This window comes from Carassius gibelio, chromosome A12 (genome assembly GCF_023724105.1).
Source record: "Carassius gibelio isolate Cgi1373 ecotype wild population from Czech Republic chromosome A12, carGib1.2-hapl.c, whole genome shotgun sequence".
NCBI lineage: Eukaryota > Metazoa > Chordata > Actinopteri > Cypriniformes > Cyprinidae > Carassius > Carassius gibelio.
In genome coordinates this window covers 25,432,218-25,451,575 of record NC_068382.1, presented here as the reverse complement: position 1 = coordinate 25,451,575, position 19,358 = coordinate 25,432,218, and the positions used below count along the sequence as shown (strand labels likewise).

General features: G+C 35.2%; 2 protein-coding genes and 1 long non-coding RNA gene across 3 annotated transcripts in view; all 3 read left to right on the top strand.

The window, feature by feature from the left end:
* LOC128025575 (formin-2) overlaps nucleotides 1–19,358 on the top strand; it is a 123,833-nt gene that overhangs the window by 87,176 nt on the left and 17,299 nt on the right. The window lies entirely within an intron of this gene.
* Nucleotides 3,974–7,999, top strand: LOC128025580 (hematopoietically-expressed homeobox protein hhex-like). Its single transcript, XM_052612058.1, has 4 exons — nucleotides 3,974–4,369; nucleotides 6,418–6,596; nucleotides 6,687–6,737; nucleotides 7,683–7,999. The coding sequence occupies exons 1-4, from the start codon at nucleotides 4,060–4,062 to the stop codon at nucleotides 7,845–7,847; spliced, it is 705 nt and encodes a 234-aa protein (XP_052468018.1). The 5' UTR covers nucleotides 3,974–4,059; the 3' UTR covers nucleotides 7,848–7,999.
* On the top strand, nucleotides 14,977–17,846 carry LOC128025587 (uncharacterized). Its single transcript, XR_008186186.1, has 2 exons — nucleotides 14,977–15,114; nucleotides 15,801–17,846. It is a non-coding gene; the product is annotated as an uncharacterized LOC128025587 (long non-coding RNA).

Sequence of the window (19,358 nt, the reverse complement as noted above, 5' to 3'; positions counted from 1 at the left end):
CAGAGGGCGGACGCTTATTAGTGAAACACAACACGAGGCGCTGTCCCAAATGTGCCTACTTATACTACGCCATTAAAGCATTTACTCTTTTGGTGAATAATACGTACACTCGTTTGAGTGTGTAGTAGAAGAATAGGCGAGCTTTGGAAAAAAAAATTACGTAATATACAACGGTCTCGCACATCCGCCATGTTTGTAGTTTTTAAACAAATTTTCTTCGTGTTTGTAGTTCTGAACCGAATTCTTCGCCAATGCGCCATTTAGAGTGTGCACGGATCCACACTACCTGATATAGTACACCATCCGGGGACTTTAGGCATACTTTTATAAACATTCTATGATCAGAATCAGAATGAGCTTTATTGCCAGGTATGTTTACACATAGAAGGAATTTGTTTTCGTGACAGAAGCTCCGCAGTGCAAACAGAATGACAGCGACAGAAAAAAAACACATAATAAAAGAATAAAAAATACAAATAAGTAGGTAAGGAATGACAATATACAATTGACAATTGAATGGGAGGTATATTACAATAAACAATAATGATTAGTGACACAATCTTATTTATGGTGGATAGTATGAACATTGGGACCTGGGATCAGAGAAATAAACAAAATGAGCGCTTTTAGTGGCCTTCTTGTCTCTAATTTGTCACGTATGATAGAGCTAAATAATTATTAATCGTCTTTCGTCAAAGGTCTCGAATAACGCAGCTGTTACTTTCTCAGCGCTTTTAGGGATCGACCAATCACAGCCGACTGTTGATTTCACCGGAAGCAGTGTTTTCTTCAATCATTTGACAGTGACCACAGTGCCAGACTTTAACGATTATACTTTATAGTGCATAAATGTAAAATTAAATGGAGATTATAACAATCTGAGCCACCGCGCGCCCCCTGCCGGAACTGACGGTGTTTGCAAACACATATTCATATTAAATTGATCATTTTATAATTCAGGCCAAATTAATTTTCAATAAATTGAAATTGTATTGATTTTTAAGTGTTCATACAGTTTTTGAAATTTTCGTAAGTTTAGACTGAAATGCCAATGGCCATCAAAGACAAGGTAAAATATATTTGTAAATGTTTTAAATTATATTTATATTTTTATAAAAAATATATAAATATATATGGATTTATTTATATATATATATATATATATATATATATATATATATATATATATATATATATATATATATATATATATATATATATATTTATATATATATATATATATATATATATATATATATATATATATATTATTATTATTATTATTATTATTATTATTATTATTATTATTATATTAAGTTATTTTCTGTGTAAACAAACTTTGGCTACACAAAAGGTATTGAATATTTATTATTGCCGAATGGATATTAATTCAATACAATATTATGTTCTATTTATTTTTTCTTAGTCTTAACATCTTTGTTTTTATCAATTTCTATAATGAATTCTATTAATTTCTATAAATTATTCTTCATCAGTAATTAATATACTTAATTTAATTTTACTTAAAAATTAAGCAATTAAGTTTCGATTTTTTATTTTAATGTTCATTTTTCTAACAATGTATTAATAATTTCAGTAAAAATACTGTCTTCTTCATGCAATGAAATGCTAAGCTTTGTTTTGTTTTTTAACCCTAATGCCCATCAAAGTCAAAATATAAGAATTATCTGGTATTATTATTGTCACTTTATTGTTCCGTATTTTATTATTATTATTATTATTATTATTATTATTATTATTATTATTATTATTATTATTATTATTATTACGAAGACAATTAAAAAATATGGATGCATTATTTCCACATTTATAGACCACATCCACCAGATGGAGACAACACACAACAAATGAGATTCAGAATCCAAAGCTCTGAGACTCACAGAAAGAACGAAGGCCTTTAGACAAGAAACATGTTATACTCTCAAAGTTATGAGCAAATGTTCTTCCAGTAATGTTAACAGAACCTTAATTTAGTTAAGTTAATGTTCTCAAAACCTTAGCACAAAAATATTATTTATGCATCGTTCATGAATTTTTCTTTTTTGGTTATTAGGGTTAGGTGTAGGGTTGGTGAAGGGCAATATAATATACAGTTTGTACATTATAAAGACTGTGTGTGTGTGTGTGTGTGTGTGTGTGTGTGTGTGTGCGCGTGTGTGCGTGTGCGTGTGCGTGTGCGTGTGTGCGTGTGCGTGTGTGCGTGTGTGTGTGTGCGTGTGTGTGTGTGAGGCACCCGTTCTGTCAGCAGTCTGAACTGCTATAAATCATGAGGAACACACACATCATCATCTGTTTCCTCCTCGTTTGTCTGATCACTCGTCTTGTATTGGACTCTAATCAGCTGCTAATTGAAACTAACTGTGATCAATAGCGCCGATCGACTCTGATAAGAAGTGATCAGATTGGACTTCTCTTATCAAATGACTGTAAATGACGAAATTATAGTCCGTGCATGCTACTGGAGAACCGAAGGGCTTGGATGAAGCTGTTTAACTGCGTTTCTGTTCTCTAAAGTTCCTCAGTATTGATGTGTTTGATGCTGAAGGCCATGATGCTCTCCTCACACTGTGAATGTGATGTGACAGCAGATCAATTAACTGCAATGATTGGCAAAGCGCAAATATTAGCTGTTCCCAGATCAGTCTTTCATGAATGAAACGGTTTCGTGTGATGTTAGTCTGAATTATGCTCCAATCAGACTGTGAGTAGATCAATGCTCCTGATGAGGCAGTTTAAAGTGTTTAATTCATTACAATCCACTGAATTCAACAGCTTCACTTCGACACCGATTTGCGTCTTTTTATTGTGATTGTGGATGATTATAACTGACTTGAAATTAATTAAATAAATCCGAACTAGGCCTATCTAAATGTTCTGGTTAACCCTATACGGCAAAACACACACACACACACACATACATACATATATATATATATATATATATATATATATATATATATATATATATATATATATATATATATATATATATATATATATATAATACGTTTTAAATAGTGAAATATATATTTGAAACAGAAAATATATTTAGTTTCATCCATCACAACAAAATTTCGAAATATGTGTCATTATTATTACAATTATTATTATTATTTTTTTTAATTCAAACGTGTTAAATGTGCACACGTTAAACAAATATCAAAGTTAACATTTCTTTTAATTTAAATACAGGGGCAAAATATATCTTAAATGTTTTTAAATATATTTATAAATGTTAATATATATAAAAAAATACATTTTGAAGCAGAAACGCTATTTAAATAAATTAAATATGTTCTTCAAAATATATTTACTTTTATATGTTATATATATATATATATATATATATATATATATATATATCAGATATATTTTAAAACAGATTTTAGAATATATATATATATATATATATAAATTAGATTTTTGAAATATATATATTTTTTTAAATAGCCTACTTGAAAATATGTATTTTTCCCAACTTTTCCTCTGTATCAAAATTCTTGGTTGTGTTTATTTTATTAGTTTAATAAATAATAATTGCTTTGACGTTTTAGGCCTACTACTCGTTAATGTTTTGTTATTTTAAACATTGCACAAAATAGCACAAATATGAAAAATAATCACAAATAATAAAAACAATCAAAATAAAATAATTGATAACATCTTTGTTTTTATTAAATTCTATAATTAATTCTATTGATTTCTTTGAACTCTTCTTCGTAACTGTAAGCAATCAAGCCTCTGTTTTGGTTTAGTTTATGTGTTTAAATGAAAGTGAGATGGACTCTCTCTTCTTCACGCGTGCAGGAGTGTGTGTTTAATCCAGGTGCATCCTGACTTCCCTCCTCTTTCTTCTCCTTCATCTCATTCTTCTCGGAGAGCCAATCAGAGCTCGCGTACCTGCAGGAAGTTTGACCCGTTATTCTCCTCCCTCATTAAACATCATCACCTCCCTCACTAGTGACCTCCCGCTTTCGCTCTTCACAGACTGCATGGAAGCAGAAGTCCACGAGCCCTGACATCAGAAGTCCTCCAGCCATGCAGTTCCAGCACTCGCACGCGCCCCTCTACGCGCCGACGCCCGCGCCGCCCGCGCACCCGACGCCCTTCTACATCGAGGACATTCTGGGCAGGAACGCGTCCGCGTCCGGTCCGGTGGTGCCCACGCCGACCCTTCCGTCTCCAAACTCGTCCTTCACCAGCCTGATCCCGTCTTACCGGACCCCGATCTACGAGCCCACGCCGATCCACCCGGTTCTGACCCAGCACGCGCTCGCGGCCACCTACGCGTCCATCTACCCGTTCCAGAGAGACTTCACGCACGCGCTGCTCCGTCACGACCCGCTGGGTGAGGTCTAGACTCATTTCTGATCTAAAAGTGCTGAACACCGCACTGCGGTTCGTTTGATGGTTTAACTACAATAAAAGGCATAAAACCTCAGTGGATCCTTTTCAAAAGTTCTACTTTGGTAGCTTTTTAACCCCTTAAGGGAGCATATTAGTACCTTAAAGGTAGTTAAGAGTATGCCCTAAAGTGATCGATTGTGTGCATTTTTTCTGAGAGTGAGATTAAACATCTGTACAGTGGGATTAAACTCCACATCATGCTCAGAAATCTTTTTTTGTAATTCAAGTTCACTGAATCAGGCTATAAATGCATTCGTAGCTCATTGTAATTAAATCGGACAGAAATAGCTCTTACGTTGTGCGTGAAAATGAAAGTTCACGACGCATATTTGCTTCAGGATTGTGAATTGTGCTTGAAAGTTGGTGTGCTTTGGCCACAGAAAGCTGAGTTTCATGAGGTCTGTTTACCAACAGCTCGTGTGGTTAATAATATCAACCAGACTGACCTGAAGAGGAAGCTCTTCTTGATTTCGAAACTGCAGTTCAAAGCGCATTAGTGTGACCCTGCTGCTTCAACCGAGCGTGAATTCGGATCGTGCTCCAGATGCTGCTCTACAGGAAGCGTGTTTGGCTGAGGAAGACTCTCTGATCTTCCTCACATGTTGTTGGTCTGAGGTTCAAACTGCCTGTGTTCTGCAAGCCCTGACCCTTTCCGTTCACTCCGGAAATCTTGAGCTCTCGATAGGAGTAGATGTGCTTTCAGAAGCTGTGAGATGTTTTCCTGGAGCAGGACTCGTGCACGCTGCTGATTATTTTATCCACATCCTCAATACACACATATTCAGGAAACACTCGACTTCTGATAGCCGGGATCCGTTTTTTACGGATTGTTCGTTTCCTTTCATTGGGCTGAACCTTTTTAACTCGAACACACCTCACGGAACTTTACAACGACTTCACTATTCCGGGCTCGTTTTAAACAAAACACACGGTTTCAGATCGGTTTTATAGTTGTAGATACGATTGATCAATTTATAGAATATAAACATGTTTAATATATCAATCTGTATTTTTTTATTAATATATTTATGTCCTTAACTGATGCCTTAAAAAAGCAAAACCGAAGTCGCAATGCTGAGAATTAACTAGGGCCTGCTGCATGGTCAAGAAAATATGAATTTCAAGAAACTGTATATAAAGTCTTTCTTCCAGTGTGACATTAGTAAAAAAATAAAATTGGTTATACTGAGGGCAACATGCATTCTTAAATGCTTTTAAAAATAGATTAAAATAGTTAAAAAAATGACTTAAAATTATTAGGAAATAGACCTATTATACGCTTTACCTATATATTTTAAATGCATTTATATCAAAGATATATTTTTTGCCAGTTGTGTGTGTGTGTGTGTGTGTGTGTGTGTGAGAGAGAGAGAGAGAGAGAGAGCGATTTACAGCAGCGCAAAAACAAAACAAAACCCAATTTTATTATTATAATTATAATATATATTATTTTTATGCTGTAAAATAATTCTAAGAAATAACATTGCATCATGTCTTTCTCTCGAAATACTTTTCTTAAAGTAAAAAACATGCTTTAATAATTATCTTTTTAATGTATTATTTCTCGAATATTCAATTCTAATTTTTTTTTTTTTTTTTTTTTTTTTGCCGTGTGGAAATTATGTTTCCATACAAGTTAGAATATATTGACAAAAAATAAATAAATAAAGATTTTAAATGAGATTTTAAATGAGATCAGTTTTTCTCCAGACTATGGTCTGAACGTGTGATTCTGGGATGAATCGCAGTTTCCTGTGTGTTTGCGCGGGGACTGGACGGATGTTCACCCCATTCACCAGATTAACCAACAGGAAACACATTGACGGAAATTTTGCCATAGTCTTGTGCTCATAAACTCTCTGAGCGGATGCACAGACACAGATTCCGACAAAGCAGACACACTCAGCATCAGTCTGGAGATCTGCAGGATGCGCATTTATTCTGTATGTGTTTGCGCAACACATTCACGTGTTCTCGTGTGTTGTGCAGGTAAACCTCTGCTGTGGACGCCGTTCATCCAGAGACCTCTGCACAAGAGGAAAGGAGGACAGGTTCGCTTCTCCAACGACCAGACCATCGAGCTGGAGAAGAAGTTCGAGACCCAGAAGTATCTGTCTCCTCCCGAGAGAAAGAGACTGGCCAAGATGCTGCAGCTGAGCGAGAGACAGGTGAGTGCTCCCATCACACAACATCAGAGCAATGCGTGCTTCAGTCCCATCTTCATCTTCATCTTCATCTTCATCTCCATCTGTCTGCAGGTGAAGACCTGGTTCCAGAACCGTCGCGCGAAGTGGAGGCGACTGAAGCAGGTGAGAATCTGACACCCGACAAAAAAAACAAACATTTTTTTTTATTGTATTAAATATAGCCGAGATGTTATCATAATAATCATGAATAATAATCAGAATTTCTGAAGTTTCGTTTTAACCTTTACAGCAAACAGGAACACAGAGAAAACAAACAAAACATCGAGATCGTGATAATAATAAAATAATAATAATAATAATATAATGATTATGATATGATAATAATAGCCTAAATATATTTTATATGTGAAGGTTTGCCAGTTTTAAAATTATTGTTGTAATATTTTATTTGGTTATTTATCACAATGCAATGCAAAGATAATCTGAGAAGATCGGAGCGTGTTTTATAAGAATATATTGGTGTTTAATGAGTGTTACTCGCCGTTTCTTTGTAATTAATTGTGAAATTTATCCACGCGATTTCTGCGTGAAAGGTGTTTTTTCCCCCGAAGTGCTGATTTTTTTCAAGTTATCATATTCATTCGTTTTTCATCGTTTTATTTCAGCGCAAAAAAATTATACGAAATATAAATAAAATGTAAACAATTTTTTTTTAACGCGGGAAAATTATTGTACGAGATGGGAGTGTATCTTGTTTTTTTTTACTCTTAAACAACTCGTCATCTTAAAAGAAAAATGTTAGCTTTAGGCTATATAAATATTTTAATAATTATCTTGAAAATTAAAGGTCTAAACAATATAATATTAATTAGTCTATAAAAAAATACGTACATCTAAATTATATTTTAGAGCCGTTAATATAATATTTATAATTTATAGAAAATCGAATATTTTTAATCTCAGTTTAAAAATAAATAAATAATAATAATAGAAAACGAAATTTACTTGTTGCACGTCTAAAATCCATAAACAGATGCATGCATACTGCCACTGAACAGAACAAGCTGCAGATGTTGAGATGCTTGTGTGATGTTGGTGTTGAAACAGGAGAATCCTCCGAGCGGTAAGAGAGATGTGGAGGACTCTGGCGAGCAGAGAAACTCGGACAGATCGAGTCCAGACGTGACACACGAGTCTGAAGAGTCTGAGGATTCAGATCAGGAGCTGGACATCGAGGAGGATCCACAGTTCTCCATCAACCCTCAGCTCTGAGCGAACACCTCAGCACTGTACATACTGTATCATACTGTACATTCACTAGCACAATTAACTTAATGCATGTGTAGATTTCAATCAAACCTGTATCTGCTGTCTCGAGTGTAAATATTTAGTGTTAGTCAATAAACAATATTTTGAGGATAACATATCTGTTTGCCTTCTTGAATCCCTTATCATTCAAATGTCTAAAAGATGCATTTTTTCCATGTTCCGTGAAACCTGCAATGGTTTCAAAGTACACGGTGACCTGTTAATATGGCAGATGTTGTTTCCTGTTATCTGATGTGAGCACAATAGAGCTGTGATGAATGTGCATTTGTCTTATTAGTCCCTTATCTGTTGATTCACTATCCTTTCATCACAGCAGATTATCTGTTAGTCATTAAAATCAATTAAACGCTATCCCTTCCTGAATGAAACAACAGCAGAGTTTGAGATCTGGAGCACAACAGATCTGCTGTCGATCATCAGAGCTTTCAGCTCCAGCTTATCGCTTCCAACAAGACAAACAGTTCTGAGTTTGTGCTAATCGTGTGGTTAATGATTGGACAGTGAGGCGATGAATCACAGCGTTCTGTGCATCGCAGAGAGTTCGACAGCCTCGCAGCGGTGACAGTTTGCTCCAAAACCAACACCGTGAGCATCGATTCGGCCTGAATTGAGAAATGCTTCACAAATCGTGATCCTGAGAAAGCAGCATGTGAACTGAAGCTCTGAGCGCAGGCCCAAACACATCTTCACCTCTCAAAGATGAAGCTTCTTTTTATTGACCTCTGACACTTTTCAATGCACTAAAGCTTCTTCTAAATGTTCTTCTAATGGTTCTTATAAGAGTTTAAGGGATCTTTATTTTTAAGCATGCATGCAAAAACCCTTTTTAAACGTCTCAACTTTTCCCCACCGAAGCTTAAGCGTCATTCATTTGTTTTTATGCTTTCTTAACCTTCATGTTGAGTCATTTTGACCTGGACAGGATCTTCTTTTTTCCTGTTAATGCTATAAATGTTATTGCATTGGACTAAAAGCTGAAGAATTTTTTAGTTTTTATACTTTAAGAGATTCACCTTGTTACAAATAGTGTCAAAAATGACCTGCATAAATTGCTTATAAATCTGTCATTATGCTAATTATCACCAAATCTTTTTATCAACAAGGGTTTTGTATTTCTTTTGGGAACTGATTGATCTGAGCTCATGCACCTCAGTTATTGAGTGAAAAAAGCATGATTTCTAGATCATTTTCACTCATAAGCTCAGATCAATGAGAGCGATCAATCTGCTGATTGAAAGAAAACAAGCTGACAGAAAGATTGACAATAAGCATAATGAGACATTTATAACCAATTTTTTTTTTGTAGATAAGGAAAAGCAAATGACGTAAATAATTTTCAGAGCTACTAGAGAACGAATGGAGGCTTTTTTAAAAGAAACATCTAAAACAAAAGTTATATGTCAATGAAACAAAACGAATATCTGTTTATTAGATATATAAACCGTTCCTCACCTAAACATCCTCACAAATATATGTTCTGGAAATATGTTTTCCAAACATTGCCATTACGTTTTTTATATGTTAAACATGTTTATTCTTGATTATATGAACCAGAACTTTCCATATGATGAGTTTGCAAACATTTTGTCAATGTCACATTTTCTCTGAAAGTTCTGAAACAAATTGTAACATTTAACATTTTTGACATAAAAGTTAACATTTATGAAACAAATTGTAACATTCACTTCATACTAAAGTGTTTCAGAAATAACGCTTCATAAAACATTGTATGAACACTGTATCTGTGCCCACGGTTTGAGAACATTATTAAAGACCAGATGACTTTAAATGAACGCTGCAGAAAACCCAAAAGCGTCCCGTCCTCAGGAGTATTTATGATCATTATTTTACAGGCCAGAAGGCTGACGGTGATATAAAAGCTCCATCTCCAGCTGAATGAGGTCTAATTGAAGAGCAAACAGCACACTTGAGTGAACAATGAGCCCTGAGTGATGTTCTCCTGAGCTGCTGGAGGAATCTGCTCCTCATCTGAAGGCCACGAGCGCTGCTTGTTACCAACACAGAGGGACACAAAAGCTCAAATATTGACCCGTCAGCCGGAGATATGTCCAGTGGCTCTGATAGTTTAATTGACAACAACTCTTGCTTCATCAGATCAATTAGCAGGACTCTTTCAGGCCTGTTCGCTCTGGTTACAGCGCTGTGTGTGTGTGTGTGTGTGTGTTTAAACTCCAATCAGTCTTTTCCATGATGGCTGGGATCTGGGATCCTAATGGCCTGTTTGTTCCCTTTTGCTCGGGCAAACCCTCAGATTGCTTTTATGTGCGGCCGTGAACGAGCTTGTGATTTATTCATCCTGTGACTTAATGAGACGTGATAACAAGACTTCCATTAGAGATCCTGCATGCAGTGATTAGGCCTTTCCAAAGTGTTTAAAGACATAACAAGGAAAGAGAGTTTAGTCTGATATCTGAAGACGCACAGGTCTCACTGCAGGACTGGACAATCAAATCCAAGCATGACCAGAGCAAGTGTGGACATGTTTTAGGAAGAGAAGTCTGTCAGGACATGCATTTTCACTCAGGTTACATTCTCCCAGTAACTTTAATAGAACATTGGTTCAGAGTTATCTGGTCTTTAATAATGCTGTCAAAACACACACGTATATAATATATATAATAATATACATACATAAAAGAGCAGAAATAAACTCCCTAAAATATTTTTATAAATATATTTACATTAATATATTTTCTACCAATGTATTTTTGGGGCCATTTTCATTTTTTTTTATAAATATTTTGAAATAAATAAATTACAATAAAATAAAATAAAATAAAATACATTAATAAAACAGGAGATTTGGTATATGACGGTAAAAAAAAAGAAGTAATTTAACATTGCATGCAAGAAATATTTAACATATATTTTAAATATATTTTGGGCAGAATTTTTTTTTTTTTTTTGCCATGTGTGGAAGTTCAGCTGACAAATTTAAATGTAATTTGTTCCATAACATTAAACAGGAATGTTCCAATAATGTTTATGTCCTGTTTTAAAAACTGGAGATTTTGGAACCTTCAGAAATTATGTTTTTAATGGAAACTGCAAACGTTATCAAAAAGCTCTAAGAATAATTTTTTGTTAGCAAGTAGTCTCTGATCAGTGTTCATTCAGATGAGAAAACACGTATGTGTGTGTGTGTTTCTGTGTGTGAGTGTGTGTGTGTGTGTGTGTGTGTGTGTGTCTCTGTGTGTGTGTGTGTGTGTGTGTGTGTTTGGTGTCTTGTCACCCTCGTTCTTCCCTCTCTGTGCTTTAGTGCTAGTTTTCTCCAGTGGTTTGAGTTGTTGTGTTTACAGTGTGAGTGTGTGAAGCGTCCTGCAGTCGTCTGCTCAGCGCAAACACAGACGGCTCATTAATTGATCAGCCTCAGATAAATGGTGTTCATGTGCTCAAGGTCGAGCGTCACACACGTGTTCACGCACACACACACACATTCCTCAGTCACCGAGTTAAACTTCATAACTCTGAGGCTGTTTCAGAAGTTCAGTCTGTGTTATGGTACTTTATTGTGACATTTTCTTATTTTGTAGAAGCAGCTAAAAACACCCCGTTTCAGTTTCAGGTCCCGTCTCAGACGACACAATGTGTGTTTCACTGTGGACTACAGCATTACATCAGCACGGTTTACTAGGAAGAGGACGGCGAGACAGGGCATTCTGGGAAGTTTGCGAAAAACAACATTGGGACTGATTTGGTGCAATAAAATATAAGCCTGACACAAGTTTACACATCAATATATAAAAAAAAGTAATTATAAAAAATAATAAAATAAAAATAGAATATTATAAGATAAAAAAAATTCAATAAAAATGTAAGAATTTAATAAATTAATTAAAATGAATTAAAGGTACACATTAAAAGGACATGCATAAAAGCACTAAATTTATTTACATTTACATTTATTCATTTATGTCTAGGGCAGAGAGAAAAAAAATGAAAGGCAGATCAACAGGTTCATATTTCTAAATAGATAAAATGGTAAATTAAAATGAAATTTAAGGTGCATTAAAAGCAGGTTTAAGAGGCCCACATAAAAACATGTGACAAACTAAATCAACAAATGAAATAAAATATAATGTGTGTGTGCATGATGTGAACAACCCAATACATTTTTACTTTCTCAAAAAAACTCATTCTGTATGATTTATAAGTGTTTTGAAAAATGGGGACATGGGTTATGTGCTCATAAGTCACCCTCTCCTTGTAATACCTGTGTCATACACATGTCATTATACACACACACACACACACACACTCTCAAACACACACACACACACACACGCTGATGGAACGCAGTGACAGCTTGACTCTTATCTCAGGTGTGTGTTGGTATACCACATGAAACATGATCCTGATCTCAGCCGATCGCTCGTATTGATCAGCAGGAGTTTTATGATCCGTGAGTTCAATGATCCTGCGAGCTCAGTACACACACACACACACACACACACACACACACACACAGGACTGTAAAAGCCTCCTGAATCAGAACACGGACGTGTGTGTCCAAGAACACCATCTGTTTGCTTTTACAGAGAGATTCAACAGCACAAACAAGACTGAGATAAAACACACAACTCATCTGTGAGCCGAGATACTCTTGATATAAAGACTTTAGTGAGCCAGCAACGAATGAAAAACCTATAGAAATACTTCTCTTTCACATCAAAACAGTATTTGACAAAAGTAAGGGTATAAACTCTATGTTTCATGTTTATTAGGAGAGTAGTTTCTGTTCCATTCTGCTTCATCTTCATTCAAATGTGAAAAGTATAAATAAAAACAATGAAACTAATTGAAATAAGTGTTTACTAAGTGTATAAATTATATGTTTTTAATAAAAACAAAATAACGTGTTATACAAACAACCCTTCAGAAACCTGTTAATATAATGCCAGCTCAAAATAAAATGTTGGAAAAACAGTTTGCTCATGTTCACATTAAGTTATTAATTAATTAAGAGGCATAAAATAAAATAAAATAAAATACGATTCCTAAATGTTGTGTCTAGGGCAGAAAATAAATTAAAAGCAGATCAACAGATACATATTTTTCTAAAATACTAATAAAGTGATCAATTATATTTAAATAAAGGATAAAATAAATGACATTTAAAGTGCATTAAAAGGAGGAGAAGAGACCCACATAAAAGCATAGCAAGAATAAATTAAATAAAATAGCAAAATAAAATAGAATGAAATGACTTCTTTAATATTCCTAAATATCGTGTCTAGGACAGAGAGGAAATATATATGGAAAGAAAATCAACAGATCCATACTGAAATAAATGAAAACATTATTCTCGGTGACACTCAAAACACAATATTAAGGAAACATTCAATTTTATCATTTTGCAAACATTATGGGAATGTTACTTTTGAATGTTCTTTAAATGAGACAAGTCGTAACTTTCAAAAAAACTAAATTATAAAAATGTATAATGCTATACGTTTTGAGAACAATATAAAAAAAACATATATTTTGAATGAAAGAGCTATAAGTTTTACTGGAAGAATGTTTGTTCATAACATTGGCAGAACGCTCTAAAAACATTCGCTGTGAGCTGAGAGCCCATAATGTTTTTTTCAACGAATCTCACTGATTTAATCAACATGAGTTTCTCAGTGAAGAGTGAGTTTGAGACACTGATATCACCGCAGTCGTGTTTCTGAACACAGCCTTTATTCACAGAGAACTCGTATCCTGTTTTCAGCATGCTCTACTGTCAACTCTCACACACAAACACACACACACACACACACACACATAGGTGTAATGGTTTTTATACTGTAGAAACTGTATATTCTATCTCCCTTCACCAACCCTACACCTAACCCTAACCCTCACAGGAAACTTTGTGCATTTTTACTTTCTCAAAAAAACTCATTCTGTATGATTTATAAGTGTTTTGAAAAATGGGGACATGGGTTATGTCCTCATAAGACACCCTCTCCTTGTAATACCTGTGTCATACCCATGTCATTATACAGAGTTGTGTCCTGATATGACACACACACACACACACACACACACACACACACAGATGGGATGTGGCCGCCAGCGGTGATGACAGAGCTGGAGAGAGTCTGGACTTCAAGGCTCTTGTAAGGCTGCTAGTAAGTGCTTGATTTCCCGGCCCGGGACGATTAATCTGTGTGCCTCAGGAAGTTATTCCTGCATGTATGTTTCCACAAATACTGTTATTGGGAGAGCTCAGGGCTACAAACAATGGAGGCTAATTTGTTTTGCTTCCTCTTTGGCCCACGGCGGGCTGTGAAAACACAGATGAGAATGTGAGGAAACGCTCTTAAATTAGGGCCGAGGAGCGCCGGCCGCCGCTCAGCAGCACATTCATCTCAATGGAGTCACAGATCAACCCAAGACGAGCTGATGCAGTCCGACTCGAGGGTCGAAACGTTTGGTTGTGAGGCTTGATACGACTTTAAGACTTGAGCTCGTTTCAGGACGAGAAACGTCTAGTGATGCTGCTTTAATGAAGAATTAATATCAAACAGGGATAAAAGTGCGAGTAATGCCCCTAGAGGCAGAACACAGAACTGCATCAGTTTACTGTTAGAAAACTAGAACCAGAAATGTGTCTTGTTTACATTTTACTTTGCAGGACTTCTGAGAGAGAAAAAAACATGTTAAATAAGATAATGTGTATGTTAGTTAAACTTATTAATTGACTTAAATTTTTCACTTTCACTTTACTTTGATAGTAAAAATGTATTAAAATGTATTAATTGAATCATTCTATTTAAAATATATATATATAAATAAATAATATATATATATATATATATATATATATATATATATATATATATATATATATATATATATATATATATATATATATATATATATATATATATATATATATATATATATATTGTTCGTTGCATGTCTCAAACAGAGTAAAACGAGCAAAACTAAAAGAAGAAGGGCTGATGAAGAGCCGTGTGTGTGTGTGTGTGAGTGCTTTAGGGAAGTTGAGTGTGTGTAATCACTGGCGTGAAGATAAAATGTAGATGTTGTTTTCACACGGCGACTGAAGGACGTACTGAGGGGATTTCAGCCGAGGAGAAGAGGGCCGGTCCAGTGACAAGAGATCCTAATCACAGCAGCCGAGAAAACATCTACACGTGTGAGGAACGAAGGAGAAAAAGAGAAATGAAGATGTGTGAGTGTTTGAGTGTTATCTCCTCTCTATGAGTGTTATTTACTGATAATCAGTGTCATTACAGCAGCGCCTCACACTCGCATTACACAATCTCTGAGTTATCATAACTACACACACACACACACACACACACAGACCATGAGAGAGTGTGTTTGAGTCATGTGAGAAAACACTTAAACATCTAAACATGAGCAACATGAAGACTTTTGAAACTCATCTATAGAGGTCAAACAGAATAATAGTCTTGTGTTTGTATCAGAAGCATGCACAGGGATTTATTTATCCTAATAATTCTATTGGTTGTAATTATATATATGCTAATAATTATTATGCATATATATTTATATAACTATTACTTACTGTATTTATGTATTATGAATGAATAAGTGATAAATCAATATTTAAATCAATATTTGTTTTAGTAATAAAAACAAGCATACACTTACAATCCCAGCTCTCTGTTTATTTTGAAACGACTGATAAGTTCTGTTTAAACTCTTGAGCTGTGTATTTTTGCATGCAAACGCCACTGACTTAAACTGAAGTTAATGATCACGAGTTCTAACACTCTGCGATGTGATCTGAAATCAGCAGTCATTCACCTGTGCTCCAGTCACGCGCCGATGATCGTCTGATCTCACATGAATTCTTCTGAACTGCTGAAGCTTGCGCTGTTTTCTTAACAGAGGCTCGACGTCTGAGACGCAGAAGGATCCGAGCGTCTGTCTGCTGACCTCATGTTATTTCTGTTCTGTTTCTTATGCAACGAACGAGCAGAAGCAGCACTCCAGGAGACTGAAGGACGCTGCTGGAGGTCAAAGGTCAAACGAGGTGGAAACAGAAGAGAACTCTCAGCATTGACATCTATCCATCCATCTATCTATATATTTTAATTATAATTATTTATTATATTGTCAATAAATCTGTAAATATATTATTTAATATATTAAACATTATATATTATTAATATGATTTATATTATTAATTGTAATTATTATTTACTGTGTTGTAAAAAAATTAATCTAAGAATAATCATCAGATTTATCAATAAATAAATAGATCAAAATCAGAAATTAAACATGAAAAATTATCAAATACTTAATTATTCTTAATATTTTTTTTCAGTAATGATATTTTATACTATAGTATCTAGTGGTTAAAAAAACAGTAGCAAAGTATTTAAGCATCATGATTATCATGATGATGAAAATTTACTAACAACCAATAAAATCATGACCAGTTTGCATTCAGTTTCAATGCAGTTTATACAGTATATATATATATATATATATATTTGAAGTATAGTCTCAGTAAACTACTAGATTACGTGTTAGTATCTGCTGTTTCTTTATTTTTCTTCACTTGTGTTTTTTTGGGAAATTCTGTGTACTAGCGCCCTCTACAGTATAACAATGAAAACACAGATTCTAGGAGTACAGCTCAAATAAATTTGGAATTTTTGTAAATATAAATCAAGTATACTTAAAAAGTATTTTTCTGAGAAGTACATAAAAAGTAAACTAAAAGATACGTTCCTATTTGTAGATTAAAAGAAGTATACTAATAGCACACTTGAATAAACGTCTTTTTCATAAGGGTTGCTTATTATTATTATTATTATTATATATAAAACCCCCAAAAGTTATACTTTTAGCAAATGAAAAGGCCCTTTAAGAGTGAAATTAATAAGCCTCAGGCTGAAAGAACAGCCTCTCAAGAGCTGTCAATCAATAAATGTCAAAACAAAGTAACTTGCATTAGTTATCTGAAAAAGTGCAATTAATTTAAAAGTAATGCATGACTTAAAGCATAATCTGATTACCCCCAACCCAGCATTGGTGTTTCCTGCATGAATGTTACTCATCAGGAGTGTGGAGTGTGTTTTTATTGTTGTCTCTGTCCACAGACGAACCGCTCTATTGTTGCGGCCGAAGAAAAAGCCTTTCATTTGAAGAACCTTGACTCACACTGCTTCCATGAGAGCTGTTATCATAGGCAGAGCTCTACAGGAAACTCTGTTTATCACTTCCTTTCAGTCGTAGTTTGTTTAGGGCTTCGTTGTGTGATCAGATTGCAGAGAGAGAGCGACGCATCGGAGGAGAACACCCACAGGAGCTGCTATCAGCCGCCGCATATGTCTGTGTGTATGAAAACACGCTCTATCACAGGACGACAGATCGCTCGCTGTCTCGTTCAACTACAGCTTTTTGTAGAGTGTGAGGGATTTGGAAAGAGGGGAGCGTTTCACTTCTGCTTTCTAAATGAGCTGAGAGCATTCAGCCAAGACACGGTCATTTCAGAACGGAGGAGAGGCACATCGTTGCACACTCAAACAGAGAGCGTTCAGAGAAGTGATCCGTCTGTCTGCGAGTGTGTGTGTGTGTGTGTGTGTGTGTGTGGCTGCATATAGTGCATTGTCAGTGCAGATATATGGGCACTTAATGACACAACACAGAAAAGCAGAACAGACAATTGGACCCGTTTTAATCATCTGATAAATTTCCTTTTCGGACTGATGCAACATGTGGGTAATTAAAAGAAATAAACGAGGAATTCTTCATTAGAGAGCAGCTTCATTCGTGTCAATGGCTGCTGCTCGGCTGGAGCAGGACCCGCTGGAAACAGGGACAGAGCCATGGGACTTTCTGAGCCAATCAGCTGAGGCGTTAATGTCATGTGACTGTTCACTCTGCACTGCTCTCAAAGTTGAAAATAAAACCAGGATTATTGGAGCATGTTTCATTTTTTATGTTATTGTTTAACTCAATGTGTTACTTGACATTACTTTGTATTTATTTGTTAAATTTACTAGCATTTTCTGAGTGAACAAGATGCACCAATTTTATTCATTTATTTAGAGAAAAATAAATGTATTTCTGTTTGTGTCACGTGACCATGGGACGAAAACAGCAAATAATTCCAGAAAGCATGAGAAACTTTATAAAAATACTAATAACTGGTCTTTAGCGCCAAACCAAAGGAATAATGTGCACTGTGAAATTTATTTTTCAAGTACGTTTTATGAGAAAAGACAATTTCGGACTTTCTACTACTTCAAAATGTCATGTTTAATTCAATGTTACTTGCTGGTTCTTTGTTATAATTTGTGAAATTTACTTGCACTTTAAAAATTGTTTAAAATTAAATCCTTCATTTTTTTGGGGTGTAAATTAGAACTCACTAGTGTACATTGAAAAAAATATTAATCTTTTTCCATCATGTGATCCTTTAGCATCATGCAGAGAATAACAGCAGAGATATCATCAAAAAGCAGATCTGAGACTTATACAATAAACATCATTCACTAATAAACATCCTTAAATGTAAGTGAAAATGATAATGACAGCTGTGGTCAAAGATTGATGTGAAATGTAAAGGCTGTAGGCCAGACAGTTTCTGAATATATGAATATATCTCGCTCTATACTGGTCATCTGTGGTCAGCAGTATCACTTCATCAGTCACTTTGAAAGTGATAAATCCCAAATTACATTCTTAAAATCCAGCTGGCTCCTTCGAATGGCCATCAACAGAGAAACAAGATTTTAAAACAATATGCACAATCTGTAAGTGCATATTTACAATCATGCATTTGGCAGATGCTTTCATCCAAAGTGATTTCCATTGCATTAAAGGTATTTTTTCAGTTCTTGCATTCTCTGGCAGTCAAACCCTTGTTGTTTCTAGCATGCATTGTGTGTGTGTGTGTGTGTGTGTGTGTGTGTGTGTGTGTGTGTGTGTGTGTGTGTGTGTGTGTGTGTGTGTCCAGCAGCAGCACTTGAGTTCAGACTCCAGGGAAGCATCTCAAGGTCGAGGCCCGTCAGTCGCCAGATCTCTGCGGGTGAGCTCAAATTAGGGCACTACCTAAACAAATCAGGAGGTTTTTCTAACACGATAAGCTATTCTTTCACATGTATGCAGAGTTTCAAAGGTGAACTATTGATCGTGATGAGTAAACCAAGCCAACTTCATCACACCCACTAATCTAATCAGAGGATTGACAGAGAACACAGTTAACTCCAAAATAAACGCCGTGCAAACACAGCCTTCATACTGATAGAGACTCGGCTCGGTCTTTAGATGAGCTTCGAATGAATCGATTCGATCAGACTCGCTGTCTACGAGCCTCATGAATATTAATGACGCGACGACCGATTCACCTACCCGATTGGCTGGTACGATACACGTTGTTTTGAATATTAATAACCTTAATATGAATTGAGCTGAAACTGGTCAGCTGGAGAC